The sequence below is a fragment of the Ochlerotatus camptorhynchus genome, unplaced genomic scaffold (genome assembly GCF_037179485.1).
Source record: "Ochlerotatus camptorhynchus isolate MF236.1 unplaced genomic scaffold, CSIRO-AGI_Acam_v1.1 ptg000209l, whole genome shotgun sequence".
Classification (NCBI taxonomy): domain Eukaryota; kingdom Metazoa; phylum Arthropoda; class Insecta; order Diptera; family Culicidae; genus Ochlerotatus; species Ochlerotatus camptorhynchus.
In genome coordinates, this window is record NW_027040699.1 from 1039084 (window position 1) to 1053086 (window position 14003).

A 14003-nucleotide genomic window follows, 5' to 3' on the forward strand; every position below is an offset into this window, starting at 1 on the left:
CAAATGTCTCAAGTTCTGTTGGTGCGCCTACTGTGATGACAGTGAGCAAGAACAATTTGCAATTTTCTTCGCTTTCTTACTGAAACAAATGTTCAACAATTTATGGACTACCTTAGAAAGCACCGAGATGAATGTATGTACAAGTGCAACCACCACTCAGCCACCATTTCAGGAGACGCTGTGTGTTGGTGGCACGTCTCCTGCCTAGCTTTTCCCGGTGGAGTGAACGGGCCCACCGTGATCCGCGCGTGAAAGAGAGCGGAGTTTCGGGTGGTGTTTTTGGCCGTAAAAAGAAGTAGCGTGCCGTGTGCAGCCCGATACATAGACTACCGAGTGCACGCTACCCCATTCAATCATTCGAATTACGACGCGGTTGGTAGTCGGAGATATTTTCCCGTTTTCATTCGAGGCGTTTAGGACACAGCGATAGTGAGTAGGTTTCCGGTGGTGTTGGAATTCCAATAAGGTTTTCGCGATTCCAAATTCCGTCCAACCGATCGAATCCCATCCGACGGCGTCAAGGCTCGATCAGTCTTCAAGGATCTCTCGTCTCGATACCATCGGGTGCAGCTTTGCAGTGCAATTTCGCAACTCTTGTGTGGTGTAGCAGTCAGTTTCTTGCCCTCCAAAGAATCAATCAAACGAACCAACGCAGGTTGGAATTTGCATAAGGAGAAGAAACTTTTTTGTGCGATTAGTGATACGCTGAGAGTGAAAACTATTCTTCTGGAAGAACGGAACGGAACGGAACAAAGTAAAGTGGCTTGAGAACGAAAACAAAGTGACCATCAAAGACCCATTTCAAGGGGAGCAAATGGGGACAAGTGAAAAATAAAAGCCCGGTTCAAGGCAAAGTGGCAGAGTGTTTACGGCAGATGGAAACGAAACACTTGTGCGCTTTCTAGAAGAATCGGAATTCGGAGCAAAGATGGAAATCTTCAAACATTGTTCGATATATAGAGAGAGAGAGAGGACGAGTGTGTCCAAAAGGTGCTATTTTTGAACGGATGTGTATTAGAAAATTCATAGCCTGCTGAGTTGAGTGAGCGCGGTGCTGAGCTGGAGGTGGAGACGCACGGTGCCTCGATCGAAGCAAGCGACTGTTTGAGAGGAGCGTGTGCAGTCCATTCGTCAGGTGGCGGTGGAATTATTTTCCAACTGTTCCAAAATTATGCAACCTCGATCTCGAGATGATGGGTTCGGAAGTGGTGAGATTGTGGCGTTGGAGGTGGTGGCACCAGCGAGTCGAAGTTGGCCAGGCGTAAATTAAAAATGATGCACCGGAGGAAAGCTATTTTTAGCGCCGTTGAGTCGGGTGAGGTGTGGACTTTTTTGTTCTATATGAGACGGTGTTGAATGTGTGAGAACTAGGTGAAAATTTTGAAATTTTGAAGTGCGTGGGTCCTAAAGATATGCCACAAATGCGGGCTATTGTGTACTGAAATTGGTTGATAGAAATAGCAGTGAATCAGTGGGAAAATTTATTTAAAAATTTAAGGTAGAAGCATAGTGAAATTTGTATATTTCCAATAAATGAGTAATGTTTTAAACATGAAATAACCAACCAAGCCTCTTGGAAGTCTTATAAATTCATGTTTATTTATGAAATCACAATGTATATAAATGTTTGCGAAAAGATGCTAGATTTGGCATACATTTACTCCACTATTACACAATTTTAACGAAATATAAATAAATAATTGAAAAAGTTCGCAATATTGGGTTACAAGCTTGAATCAGCCAAATTTAACATATTCGGCAACGGTTAAAATCGTAGAAGCTGTTTGAAAGAAAGTTTCTGTTATCTTAAAAATCATTGAATTTCATCAGTTTCCCGGTTTTCAGTTCTAAATCTTGACTGCTCACGATACAGATACAGTGACAGATTAAAATAATTGGAAAATTTTAATTTTAATTCAATATACTTTTCGTATGGCATTTATCAAAACATGACATGGAAAATGCTATGTATTTTGCATGAAATATATAAAACTCAAAGCAGACAATTTCTAGCAAAGATTCAATGTAGCCTTGGGATCCTGGCAGAGTAAAAGCTGGTGACCGAGCGGATAAAAGATTTTATTAATTATTATAGATATTATCGATAGAATTTGCTAGGAAAACTCCGGCGAAGCAAAACCAGAGAAACATCATTACAGAACTCTGTATCGACTCCTGGTGAGCTAACAAGCATTGTTTTGACAGCTCAGATGCAATTAGTGAACGATAACCGCTCAATGCAACTTTACGAAGTAATTTGAACCAGGAACTCTCAGAAGTCCAGAAATGCTTTTAAGTTCAAGAGCCATCCTTAAATCTCGGAACTCAGGAATGCTGGAAACCCTACACTGAAGTTGTGTATGGTGTATAGGAGCTTCTCAAATTCTTTGAACAGACCGATACGAAGCTTATTGATAGTAGTGAAAGTTGAGCTACTGGAAGTCCTAAAATCCCAAGTGCTCCAGAAAATGCTAGAACTAATGGTTCCTTGGATAATTCTGTAAAATTTCAAATAACTCCAAACTCTCGCAATTCCAAGAACTCTCAGACTCCCGCAGCTGAAAAAAATCCATCAAGGGTCGGAAGTCCAAAAATTCCCACAACTCTTCGATCTAAAAGTTTTCTGCATTCTCAAAACACAATAAATTTTAGAAACACCCGGACAGTACCAGGAACTTTCGAAACGTTTGGAACTTCCGAAACGTTTGGAACATCAAAAACTTTGCAAACTTCGTTAACGTCAGAAGTTACGAAAAGCTCTGAAATTTTTAGCTAGAATTTTCAAGGACTCCCGGCAACTAAAAAAAAAAATCATGTCCCGAAATTCCGAAAACTGGTCGGTCCAAAAGTTTCCTGTATTTTCAAAACACCATAAACTTTAGAAACACCCGGACATTTCCATGAATTTCGAGAACTTCAAAAACTCTCTAAGCATCGATAACTCCAGAAAATTTTGAAGGACTGCGAAACATCCCGCCCAGGTTACATTTCAAGTTTTAAAACCTTAATAAAACCCAAATTGTTACTTGGGCGGCTGCTGAAAAAAAATCAGTAAATTTCCAGATGTCTTTGGTCTGAAATATTTCTGCATTCTCAAAACACCATAGACTATAGAAATCCAGGATAGTTCCAGGAACTTCTAGAACATCAAAAACACTTGAAACATCGATAACTTCAGAAGTTACGAAAAGCTCTTAAACTTTTAACAATAATTTTCAAGGACTCCGAAAAATCCGGGCAGCTGGAAACAAAATCCTTTAAGTATCGGAAGTGCCAAAATATTCTTGAACTCTTCGGATTCTAAAAACACCATAAGCTTTAGAAACACCCGAACAGTTCCAGGAACTTCCGGAGCTTTTCTAAATTTTAGAACATCAAAAACTCTTCAAAGTTCTATAAGTCTAGAAGTTACGAGAAGCTCTGAAACTATCAACTGGAACGTTCAAGGACTCCGAAAAATCCCGGCAACTAAAAAACAAAATCCATCATGTATCGGAAGTCCAAAAAATCCGAAAACTCTTCGGTCTAAAAGTTTCCTTGCATTCTGAAAACACTGTAAGCATTAGAAACACCTGGAGAGTTCCAGGAACTTCCGGAGCTTTTGGAACTTTTAGAACTTCAAAAACTCTTCAAACTTCGATAAGTCCAGAAGTTACGAAACGCTCTGAAACTTTTAGCTAGAATTTTCAATGACTCCAAGAAATCCCGGTGCGAATAGTCTGGTTTTATTTGGACCGCCATCCCAAGTAACATTGCAGGTTTTATCGAGGTTTTATAGCATTCTACAAGTCCAAATCATGATCTACAGAACCCTCATAAAACCAATATTGTTACTTGGGATATGTACATATCCCATGTAGACTGAAGACCATAATTTATACATGTAGAATGCTTTAAAACCATGATAAAACTTGCAATGTTGCTTGGGATGCGCTCAAATATCCTACAGCTTCAGTCCAGTCCCCAAAGATTTCGGGAAAGTTCACTTCAGTGAAGACTATTGAAGCTTCAGGGCAGATCCATTCATCTCCAACTTTTGAGCAAACCATGGGACAGTTCTGAAAACTTCAGGGCAGTTCCATGAATATCAGAAAAAAAAATGCGGAAACTTCAGAGATATTTTGAGAACGTTAGGTAAATTTCGAGAACGCTAATACCCCGGACAGACTAGGACTTATATCATGTAATATAGGCTGTCTTGCAATGAACACTCATACATCTAGTTTTCACTGGAAATCCAATGTATGAGTGCTAATTGCAAGACAGCCTATATTACATGATATAAGCCATAGTCTGTCCAGGGTATAAGACTTTCAGGAAAATAGCGATCAGCTCCAAATATTAAAGGATATTCCAAAGAACTTCAGAAAACTTTAACAAACTTAAGAATATTTCCGAAAAAAATCATTGAAATCCAAGAAATTCATGGAAGTCCACAGAACTTCAGGCAAATTCTATTAGAAAGAGCTTGAGGGAAGTTCCGTGAAAAACAGGGGAAAATTAGAGGTCCTTAGGGTAGTTCCATTAACTTCAGAAAACTTTTAAGAGTTTTAAAGAAGTTCTGAAATGCCAAGAATATTAGGGAAGTTTCAAAAACAAACTGTGGGAACGTAAATTAAGTTCCGAAATTTTTTGGAAAAAATTTTAAACTAAAAGGCGGTTCCATTAGCTTCAGGAAAACTGCAGGAACTTTAAAGAAGTTTTCAGAACTTCGGATATATCCACAGAATTTAAGGGAAGTCAAGAGAACTTCAGAGAAGTAGAGAAGACTTCAGGAAAATTTAGTAAACTTAAGGTACAAGAAATTTACCGAAGTCCAGAGAACCTCAGGCATGTTTAGAAATCTGTAGGGCAGGTCCATTATTACAAATCCTTAGAGTAGTTCGATTAACATCACGAAAATTGTAGGAACATTTAAGAAGTTCTGAGTAATGTATGGAAATGCCAGGAGTTTTAAGATAGTTTCATAAACAAACTGCAAAAACTTTTGAACAATTCTGGAACCTAAAAGCATCCGGAAAACTGCAGGAGCTTTAAAGAAGTTTTTAGAACTTCAGGCAAATCCACAGAATTTTGGGGAAGTCAAGAACTTCAGAGAAGTATAGAGGCCTTCATTACAATTTAGTAAACTTAAGATTCAAGAAATTCATGGAAGTCCAGAGAACTTCAACCAAGTTTAGAGATCTTTAGAGCAAGTTCCATTAATTTCAGGAAAATTGCAGCAACATGATCAGAAGCATAAGGGGCCTCCCTTGGCTCAGTCGGTAAAGGCGCAGCTGCAAAGCAAGACCATGCTGGAGGTGGCTGGGTTCGATTCCTAGTCCAGTCTAGGAATTTTTCGGGTTGGTAAATTTCTCGACTTCCCTGGGCATAGAAGTATGATTGGACTTGCCACACAATTATACCAATGCAAAAATGGTACAGGCATGGAATGTTCTCAATTAATAACAATGGAAGTGCATCTAGAACACTAAGTTGCGAGCACGCAATAAGCTAATATGCGATATGCAATAATCTTGAAATGCGAAGAAGAAGAAGAAGAAGATCAGAAGCATAGCGGAAGCTTCAGGGAAGTTCCGTCCATATGAGGGAAAGATTAAAGGTCCTTAGGGTAGTTCCATTAACTTCACAAAAATTGTAGGAACTTTAAAGAAGTTCCGAGGAATTAATGGAAATTCCAGGAATTTTAGGGAAGTTTGACGAACAAAAATTCGGGAAGTTCCGAAATCTTTTGGAACATGTTGGGAAATAATAGGCGGTTGCAGTAACTTCAAGAAAACTGCAGGAGCTTTGAATAAGTTTTAAGATCTTAAGAACAGAGATATTCACAGAATTTAAGGGAAGTCAAGAGAACTTCAGAAAAGTAGAGGGAACTTGGGTTAATTGTTCAATCTTGAAAGACGTTTCACGTAGTTCTGAGAACCTAGGTCTACAAATCTTAAGGGATTTTCCAATGATTTCAGGGAAGTACCCAATACTTTATGAAAGTACACATCAGTAAGGGTAGATTCCAAAAAAATCAAGACAGATTTATTAACTTCTGGAAAATTTTGAGAACCCTGAAGAAGGTCCGAGAATTTCTGGAATTTCCATAGAACTCAAGAGAACTTGATATAACATCAGTAATATAGAAGTCCAGGGACTTCAGGAAAGTTAAAAGGTTTTCAGGGCAGTTCCATTTATTTCAGGACCGTACGAAAAACTTCAGGGAAGACATCAGGACAGATCAGAGAACACAAGGGCAGTTCGATTAATTCCAAGAAAATTTCTGGAACTTTCAAGGAGTTTCAGAATTTTTGAAATTTTTTACAAAGTTTCGACGGCTTCAGGAAAATGCCGAAAACACTTGTGAAGTTAAAACAACATCAAGATAATTTGAAAACCCCTTTCCTTAAGGGAAATTCCATAATTTTCATGGCAGTCTCGCGAACTTGAAAAAAGATTCTGGATCTTCAGCAAAGATCAGAGAACTTCGGAGCCATAAATTTCAAGAAAATTGCGCGAACCTTTATGATGTTCTAAAATCTTCAGGATAGTTAAGAGAACTTCAAAGAATATAAGAGGTTTTAAGGTAAATTCGAGTACTTCGAGAATGCACAGAGCACTTCAGAGCAGGTTCCATTAACTTAAGAAAAAAGTTCGAATCAATGGACGCATTGCTTTAATTCCAATACAAAAAAAAGGGAAAACTTTAGAAAAATTGCACGAGGAGTTCCGAGGAAAAATTACATATTTCAAGAATTAAAAAATGAATGATGTATAGGCAAATTCAAATAAGTACCAAAAACTTCAGGGAACTCCAGAAAATCTATTGTAAAATACAAGATTTTAGGGAACGTTCCGCAAGGTTCAAAGAAGTTTTCAAAACTTTGGGAAAATTTCCCATAGTTGCGGAATCTTTTCAAAAATGCTGAGAAATTCAGGGAACCTTACAGAATTTTATGAAGTTCAGAGATCTTTTGGGCAGTTCAAATAACATCAGGAAAGCACGTTAAATATCAGGAAATTCTGACGAAGTTTTAAGATAACGAAGAATTAGTTTAGATAATTTAAGAGCAGTTCCATGAACTTCAGAAAAAATTCAAGAACTTCATTGAAAATCTAAGAACTACATTAATTATTTCGTTCTAATTTCAAGAAAATTGTGAGAACCTTCAGAAAGTTCCGGAAAGTTCAGGGAAGTCAAAATTACTCCAGGGTGGTTATGAAGTTTCAGGAAAACTCCGAGAACTTCACAGAAGTCCAGAAAACTTCAAGAAAACTCCGGGAACTTCAGGAAGAAGTTCAGAAAACTTTAAGGAATATCCGAGAACTTCAAGGAAACTCCGAGAACTTCAGAAGAAGTTTCTTGCACATTCGAAAAATGCGGGAGGGTATTAAATGAAGTGCCATATGGTTCAGGGCTGTTTCAAGAATTGGGGGAACCTCAGGGAAGATCATTGTAGTTCCATTAATTTTTTGGAAAATTACGGAAAATTTTAACAGGTGTCCAAATTCTCAAGCAATTTAAAGAACTTCAGAGATGTTTATAAAAGTTCAGAAGTATTTTGAGAACCTCACAGAAGTTCAGGAATTTTCAAGGCAGTTAAGGAATTCTTAGGATAGTTCTGTTAAATTCAGGACAGTACCAAGAGCTTTAGAAAATCGGAAGAATTTTAGAGCAGTTTCAAGTACTTCAGGGCAGATCAGAAAACTCTAAGGCAGTTCAATTAACTTCAGGGAAATTACATCCAGAAAAATATTCGGGGCCTTCAGAAAAGATCGATGATCAGCAGAGAAAATGAGGAAACTTTAGGGAAGTGCAGAGAAGTTTAAAGATATAAATATATTTAAGGAAAATTCCGTGCATATCAGAGTAGTTTTGAAAACTTCAAAAGAACATCAAGTTCAGTTTGATCAACTCCAGGAAAATAGTGGGATCGTTGAGAAGAAAATGTTTGGGAAGTTCAGAGAACTTCGAGGAAGTCCAGAGAAATTCACGAAAGTTTAGAGTTTTTTTTAAGGAAATTACGTGGATTTCAGAGTAGTTCCGAGTACTTAGTGAAAATTCCGGGATCTCCATGACTATACAACCCACCTGACGTATAGATGGTGGAAAGTCAGACCCCTGCTTTTGACCGAGCTAGGTCGATTTCTACCCATGTTCATGGATTACCGAGATAACGACATCAAAACAATGTTGACAGTAGTTCAGGGAGCTTATTTACAAGGAAGTAAAGTTCTTTTTTTGGCATCGCTATGAGTGTTAGTTCTCTAACAATGACCAGGATTTAAGTATTACAGCACCAAGTGCAAATTTTACAAGAGATCCAAAATCACTTAGATAATAAACTGAAAAACGGCAACGAAAAACGAAAAATTTCGTCCTTCCGTTTCAAATTCTAACATCTTGTAAACAGGCCCCTGAATTGTCAAAAAAGTGAGGTTAAATCATTTCGTGCAATGATCTATATCAATTGACTTTGTCGATATGACAGCTGTTATTGATTGCAACTATTTCCAGTATTGTGGAATTTGCAAGACATTCCAAAAACTGTCAGAACATTGTAAAGCATGCCAAATTCCAATCATTTAAAAAGGGTTAGAGGCACCAATCGGCCAACTGCCTGGTAGCGTTACACTTACACGTATCAATCAATCAAACCCCTCAGTACGGACGCCTACAGCTTCAGCCCGGTTCACACCACTCCAACATCGCACTGTCCTGGCCTGGTGCCAAGGCACGACATCGAAAATCTCTTAGATCCCTACAAATAACATCCCGCGCCGCGTACATTTTCCACCGTTCGGCCCATTTATCTTCCCCATGGAATGTGCCGTTTTTCTTTTTTTGCCCACCGCACTACAGTTACCGTCGTCGTCGTCGTCCGTGCGAGGAAAATCGTGCAAAACATTCACGTGTAGGAGTGGGATTGCTTCGAAACGAAGATCACGAAATATGCCGCAGCTCCCTGCTCGGATTCGACCAATTTATTTGACAGTTTGGCACGTGCATGTAATTAAATATGTTTTATTCAAAAAGAATAAGACGATTGAAGTAAATTAAGCGTAAAGTTGCTTTACAAAAAAAACACACATTCCAAGATAGCCACAGTTGACAGGAAGCTTGCAGTGATTGACTGCTCAAGTGCATTGTTTGCATCAGATCAAAGCAACCATACGGTTGCTGCACCGTGCAATGACCGATCACAGGTGTTACGACTCTACTCACTAGACTAGAGTGAAAACCCATTACCTCACGCGAGCGAACCTCGGACAACATAGTTGCAACCCGCACCACGTAGCGATCCGAACGAAACGCGTGACTTACATTGCGCAAAATTTTGACGGAAAACCACCGTCTAGTGCTCAATTTGTCTTATTTTTAGCGACGACGTTGCATCTGTGCGTCTTGCACTCCCTGATTGCAGCGGGAGTTCATTATTGTTGACATAGTAGGCTGCGCCTGCGCATCCTTCCATTTCGGACCATGGACTGTAGTTGGCGGAACCAAAGCACCTAACCTACTAGATGTAGCCATTGCCGGCTATTAAAAAAAAAACTTCAACCATGACTTTCTTCGATTTGGCTAACTCGTCTAATCTCCGTCGCCACTGTTATCTAACAGCTCTCGTCTAAATTCATCCATTCGGGTGCAATTGATTAGCTGCATCTCAGGCAATCGTCAGTACTTCCTTCGCGGTGCTCTCCAACGGTTGTGCAATGTAAAGCACGCACAAACTCGCCCAGTGTTCTCTGCCTGCCTGTTCTACACCTCTCACTCTCTCTCTCTCTTTAGTTGTGCATGTGAAAAATTCCAAGCCACTACAGACCGGACAAAAAGATTAGTTCTCTCCACTCTCCAGAAGAATAGTTTTTGCACCCCGAGAACGGAACTCGAAACTGAACGACCCCTCGGCTCCTGAAAACCGTTCCGATTGCGTGAAACCTGAACCTTTAACGCTGTGAATACGTAACCGATCACTGTCTGCTACTGCGAAATCGAAAAGAAAAATAGAAACTCGCCCAATCTAGGTCGAAATCCGAGTTCTCCTGCATCTCCTTACGATCTATTCTCCTTTCGTCCCATTTGCAGCTATCACATAGAAGAATCATAAGAATAAAAGTGCGTGAGTGAGTGAAAAATTTCGATAGTTTTTCAACAAATTCTAGAAGAGTAAATACTACCCATCAAAGCAAGAAAAAAAAAAACATCCAAGATGCCTTTCAAGCCAGCTGAGAACCCAAAGTGCCCCAAGTGCGGCAAGTCGGTGTACGCCGCCGAGGAGCGAGTCGCCGGTGGACACAAATGGCACAAGGGATGCTTCAAATGCGGTAAGTACAGCGTGATTTCAAAAGAGCAAATCGGCGGAAAAATAGGGTAGGATTACGCAATTTTCTTTCGTATGATTGGAAAAGTCGTTCAGTCGATCGTCGTGCCGCGGATTGCCCGGTTCGGCTCGGCCGAAACCGGATCGCGTGAACGCGCGTGCGAATCTTTGTTGACATGATGTTTTCCTCGATCACGGGGTGGTAAATATAGACCCGCGTGACGTAGATTGGGACGTGTTTACGTTTGCTGCGAAGGTACACGGGAGAAGGGTGGGAAGCGGCATTACGACGACAAGGGTTTATGTGTGTGCTCAAGTGATAAAATGGGGATAAGGAGGAATGACCTTCTGTGTGCTGTGGGAGTATCTTTGACACAAAATAAAGGCAAGCATCTTAAATCTCCAAGTAGAATCAGAACGTATTAAAACTTTATCTCTTACTTTAAAGTATTATTGTAACTGTTCCTATGAAAGTTTTCAAAACATTGTGTTTTGGTAGAAAAAGCATTTTAACCGATTTTGAGTGAATCAATTATTAGTAAATTCATTCACTCAAGTGAGCAGCGAAATAGCTAAAACAATAATTGAACAAGTGTAAATTTTACCAAGCAGATGATTGTACATACATATACTCAGAATTGACAGCAGGTGAATGAATTAGGCAAGAAACTGAAAGAATGTGAAAAATGTTCTCCTCGAGTGCAAACTCGAAAATGATAGCCTAATGTACTTAAAATTAGCGTCTAATTTAGATATAAAATCAGCGAGAAATGGTTTTTGCCTTAGATTCTTCGCAATTAGCCACGGTAAGCTTAGCTTAGAGGAACTTCAATTGCAACTGGCTCAATTTTATTTAATTGCTGCTTCATAATAAGGACATTCACCAGTTTCGATGGACCATTAACCTTGAAACCGAAGTTTATCAATCGATTCGCGAGCTTTGGACACAAGTTTCTTAGTTTGTTGGTTAACAGAATCACTTGTCGAGATGCTTGACGTTGCATTCTCCCAGTCGGAATCGAATTCGAACGATACCAGCTGATCTAGTCTAATCTAATCTAACACGCAGAGAAATGGTTTTTAAATTCAAATGGATATATTTTTGACTCAGGGCTTAATATATTTTTAATATTGTTTCAAATATATTATTCGGTTAATTCTAAGAAAAATATTTTTGAATCAACAAACCGGTTGTAGAGTCAATAATCTGTTTGTTGATTCTAAAAACCATTTTATTGATTCAAAAATATGTTTTGTTGAAATAGTGATACAATATGTTTGAATCAATAACAAAATACATTAGGCCCTGAAACAAAAATCAATTTTTCTGTGTGAATACAAACGCAGCCAGTACGAGAAAGCATCCTGGAAAATGATTAGGTTAGATGAGGTCTAATAGTTTTTCTTGTGTAATTGATGTTTACAGCATATCTGAGATATGATATAAACATCAATACGGCCAGGCCTACTGCGTTGTATTTGCCGCAAAGATGATTCTTGGAAATGAATGGGAACATTTATTTAATCTGTGGCAACAGTGGCGTAACAAGGCGAAATGGCGCCCATGGCAAGTACTGAGATCGCGCCCCCCCCCCATGAAAATGTACTGAATCATTGAAGTATCAACCGATTATCTTTAACCTATAAAAATAAGTATAACCACAAAATAAATCACATTGTATATTTTCAAGCATGTATATTAACAATCATGTACATTAGAAGAAACTGACGTCTGCGTCCGTTCTAAACGTGTATCTTCCTCGCCTTCGCTGCGGCAAAAGCATCGATAATGAAGTTAAAATCAATCTTCTCGACCTCTTCCCGTTCAACACTCAGCAAAGCAAGGTCGCTCAGCCGATCCTGTCCCATGGAGGCTCGAAGATAGTTTAAAATCAATTTTAATTTGCTGAAAGATCTTTCGCAGCTCGCAATCGAAACAGCAATCGTTAATAAGATCTGAATGGCGATTCGAAGATTCGGGAACACGCTCTCATCTCCGTATTGCACGATGAACAGCAGAACATCTTCAGGTCGTGTTAGTTTGACGTTCGTCCTCGTACTGATCATCATTCTGAAGTCCAAAATCTCCTCGTACAGCTGCTCACCATCAACATCACGGTTGTAAGTCTGGCCGAAGTTCTCGCACTTTGTCTTCAAGATGTCCCTGCTGATACCGGTACATAATCCCTCGACGTCGAGAAGAAAGCCAAACTTCGCATCAGTGTCGTGCAAACGAGTGAATCTGTCGTCCATCTCGGTGTGCAGGCGGTCGATCGTCTCCTTCATAGCTCGTTCGATTTCCTGCGTTGTTTTCAATCCAGCATCTTTAGATGTTTCGCCAGCCATTGTTTTCTTTCGTCTTGGTCGCCTTTCCGTCTCAACCTCCCACTCTTGACAGAGATTAAGCCCAACCTCCAGAGCTTTACTCACTAGTCTTTCCCTCTCGTTGTAGAAATGATCTCGTAGGCTTTCCAGGTCTAACGCGGCATCGTGGAAGTTCATCGCCGGATCTTGCAACCTTTTCTGGACTCGGTCGATCGGGAGAAGCACGTTGGTCCAAAATCCAAGTAGGGTCAAAAATTCAGGAGTCAACATCCGGTTGTAGAGCTGCCTCGCTTCGCTCCGTGTGTCTGTGGTCTCCGTGGCACCATCCATCATGGCTTGAAGGACTTGGAGTATCTCGTCGAGGTGGTTGTTGATGGGCTTTACCGCTTCCACCCTTGCGCTCCATCTGGTTGTTGACTCCGATTTCACAACTTTAGGAACAGCAATCTTGAGTTTTTCCCAGCGCTGAGTCGAGGAGGAAAAGAATACGTAGAGAGCTTGAATGGTCCCAAAAAAAGTCACCATCATAACGTCCTGTTTGGCTGCGTTGACACCAACCAAGTTGAGTGAGTTATTGTCGCAGTTCACGAAAACTGCCAGGTGATTCTTCTCGATGATCCTTTGTTGAACACCACTTTTGTGTCCCGCCATCACAGCAGCGTTGTCGTAGCACTGCGACCGGCAATCCTGGAGGTCCATACCGTCTTTCTCCAACTGGCTCAAAATGGTCCCAACTAAGCTCTCAGCGTCTTTCAGGTTGATCTGGATGAATCCTAGAAAAGATTCTGCAACACGTACCGTTTTCTTTGTAAAATCCACGTCCACATATCTAACTACTTCTGAAACTTGCTCACGGTGTGCTTGATCAGGGGTCGAATCAAACATGATACCAAAATATTTCGCTTGACGGATCGTTTCGAGCATATTTTCGCGAACAGTAGACGCCATCAAATGGATAAACTCGTTCTGTGTGGCTGCCGAGAGGTAAGAAGTCGATCCTGGACGATTTTTGGCATTTTTGAGGTGCGCTTGCATGACAGGGTCGAAGGCGGCGAGAAGTTTCAGGAGTCCAAGAAAATTCCCGACGTTAGAGGCGTCGTCCGACTGGAGGGATTCTCGGTGTCCTCGCAGAGCCAGGTTTTGCGTCGCAAGAAACTTGATGCAGTGAATAAGTCGTTCCAGGATGTCTCGCCATTTTGGTTTCTCCACATCAATCTCTGACTGCAGCTCCACATCGATCAATCCTTTGTTCTCGGCCAAAGTCCGTTCCATTTGTTTCCATTGAGTGAAGCATTCACGATGATTCTTCGACATTTCATGAACAGTCATGCGCTCAGGTGCTTTCCAATGATTGAATCCGCATTCCTG

General features: G+C 40.2%; 1 protein-coding gene across 9 annotated transcripts in view; it reads left to right on the forward strand.

Annotated features, from left to right (window-relative positions):
• The first annotated feature begins 338 nt into the window (after positions 1–338).
• Positions 339–14003, forward strand: part of Mlp60A (Muscle LIM protein at 60A) — a 53015-nt gene continuing 39350 nt past the window's right edge. For 4 of the 9 annotated variants that reach the window (XM_065224278.1, XM_065224287.1, XM_065224285.1 and 1 more), the window contains exons 1-2: positions 339–429; positions 10076–10314. In XM_065224278.1, the coding sequence (XP_065080350.1) occupies positions 10200–10314 (115 nt within the window). In that variant the 5' untranslated portion in view covers positions 339–429; positions 10076–10199. The other 5 variants (XM_065224281.1, XM_065224283.1, XM_065224279.1 and 2 more) reach the window with 5 other exon arrangements.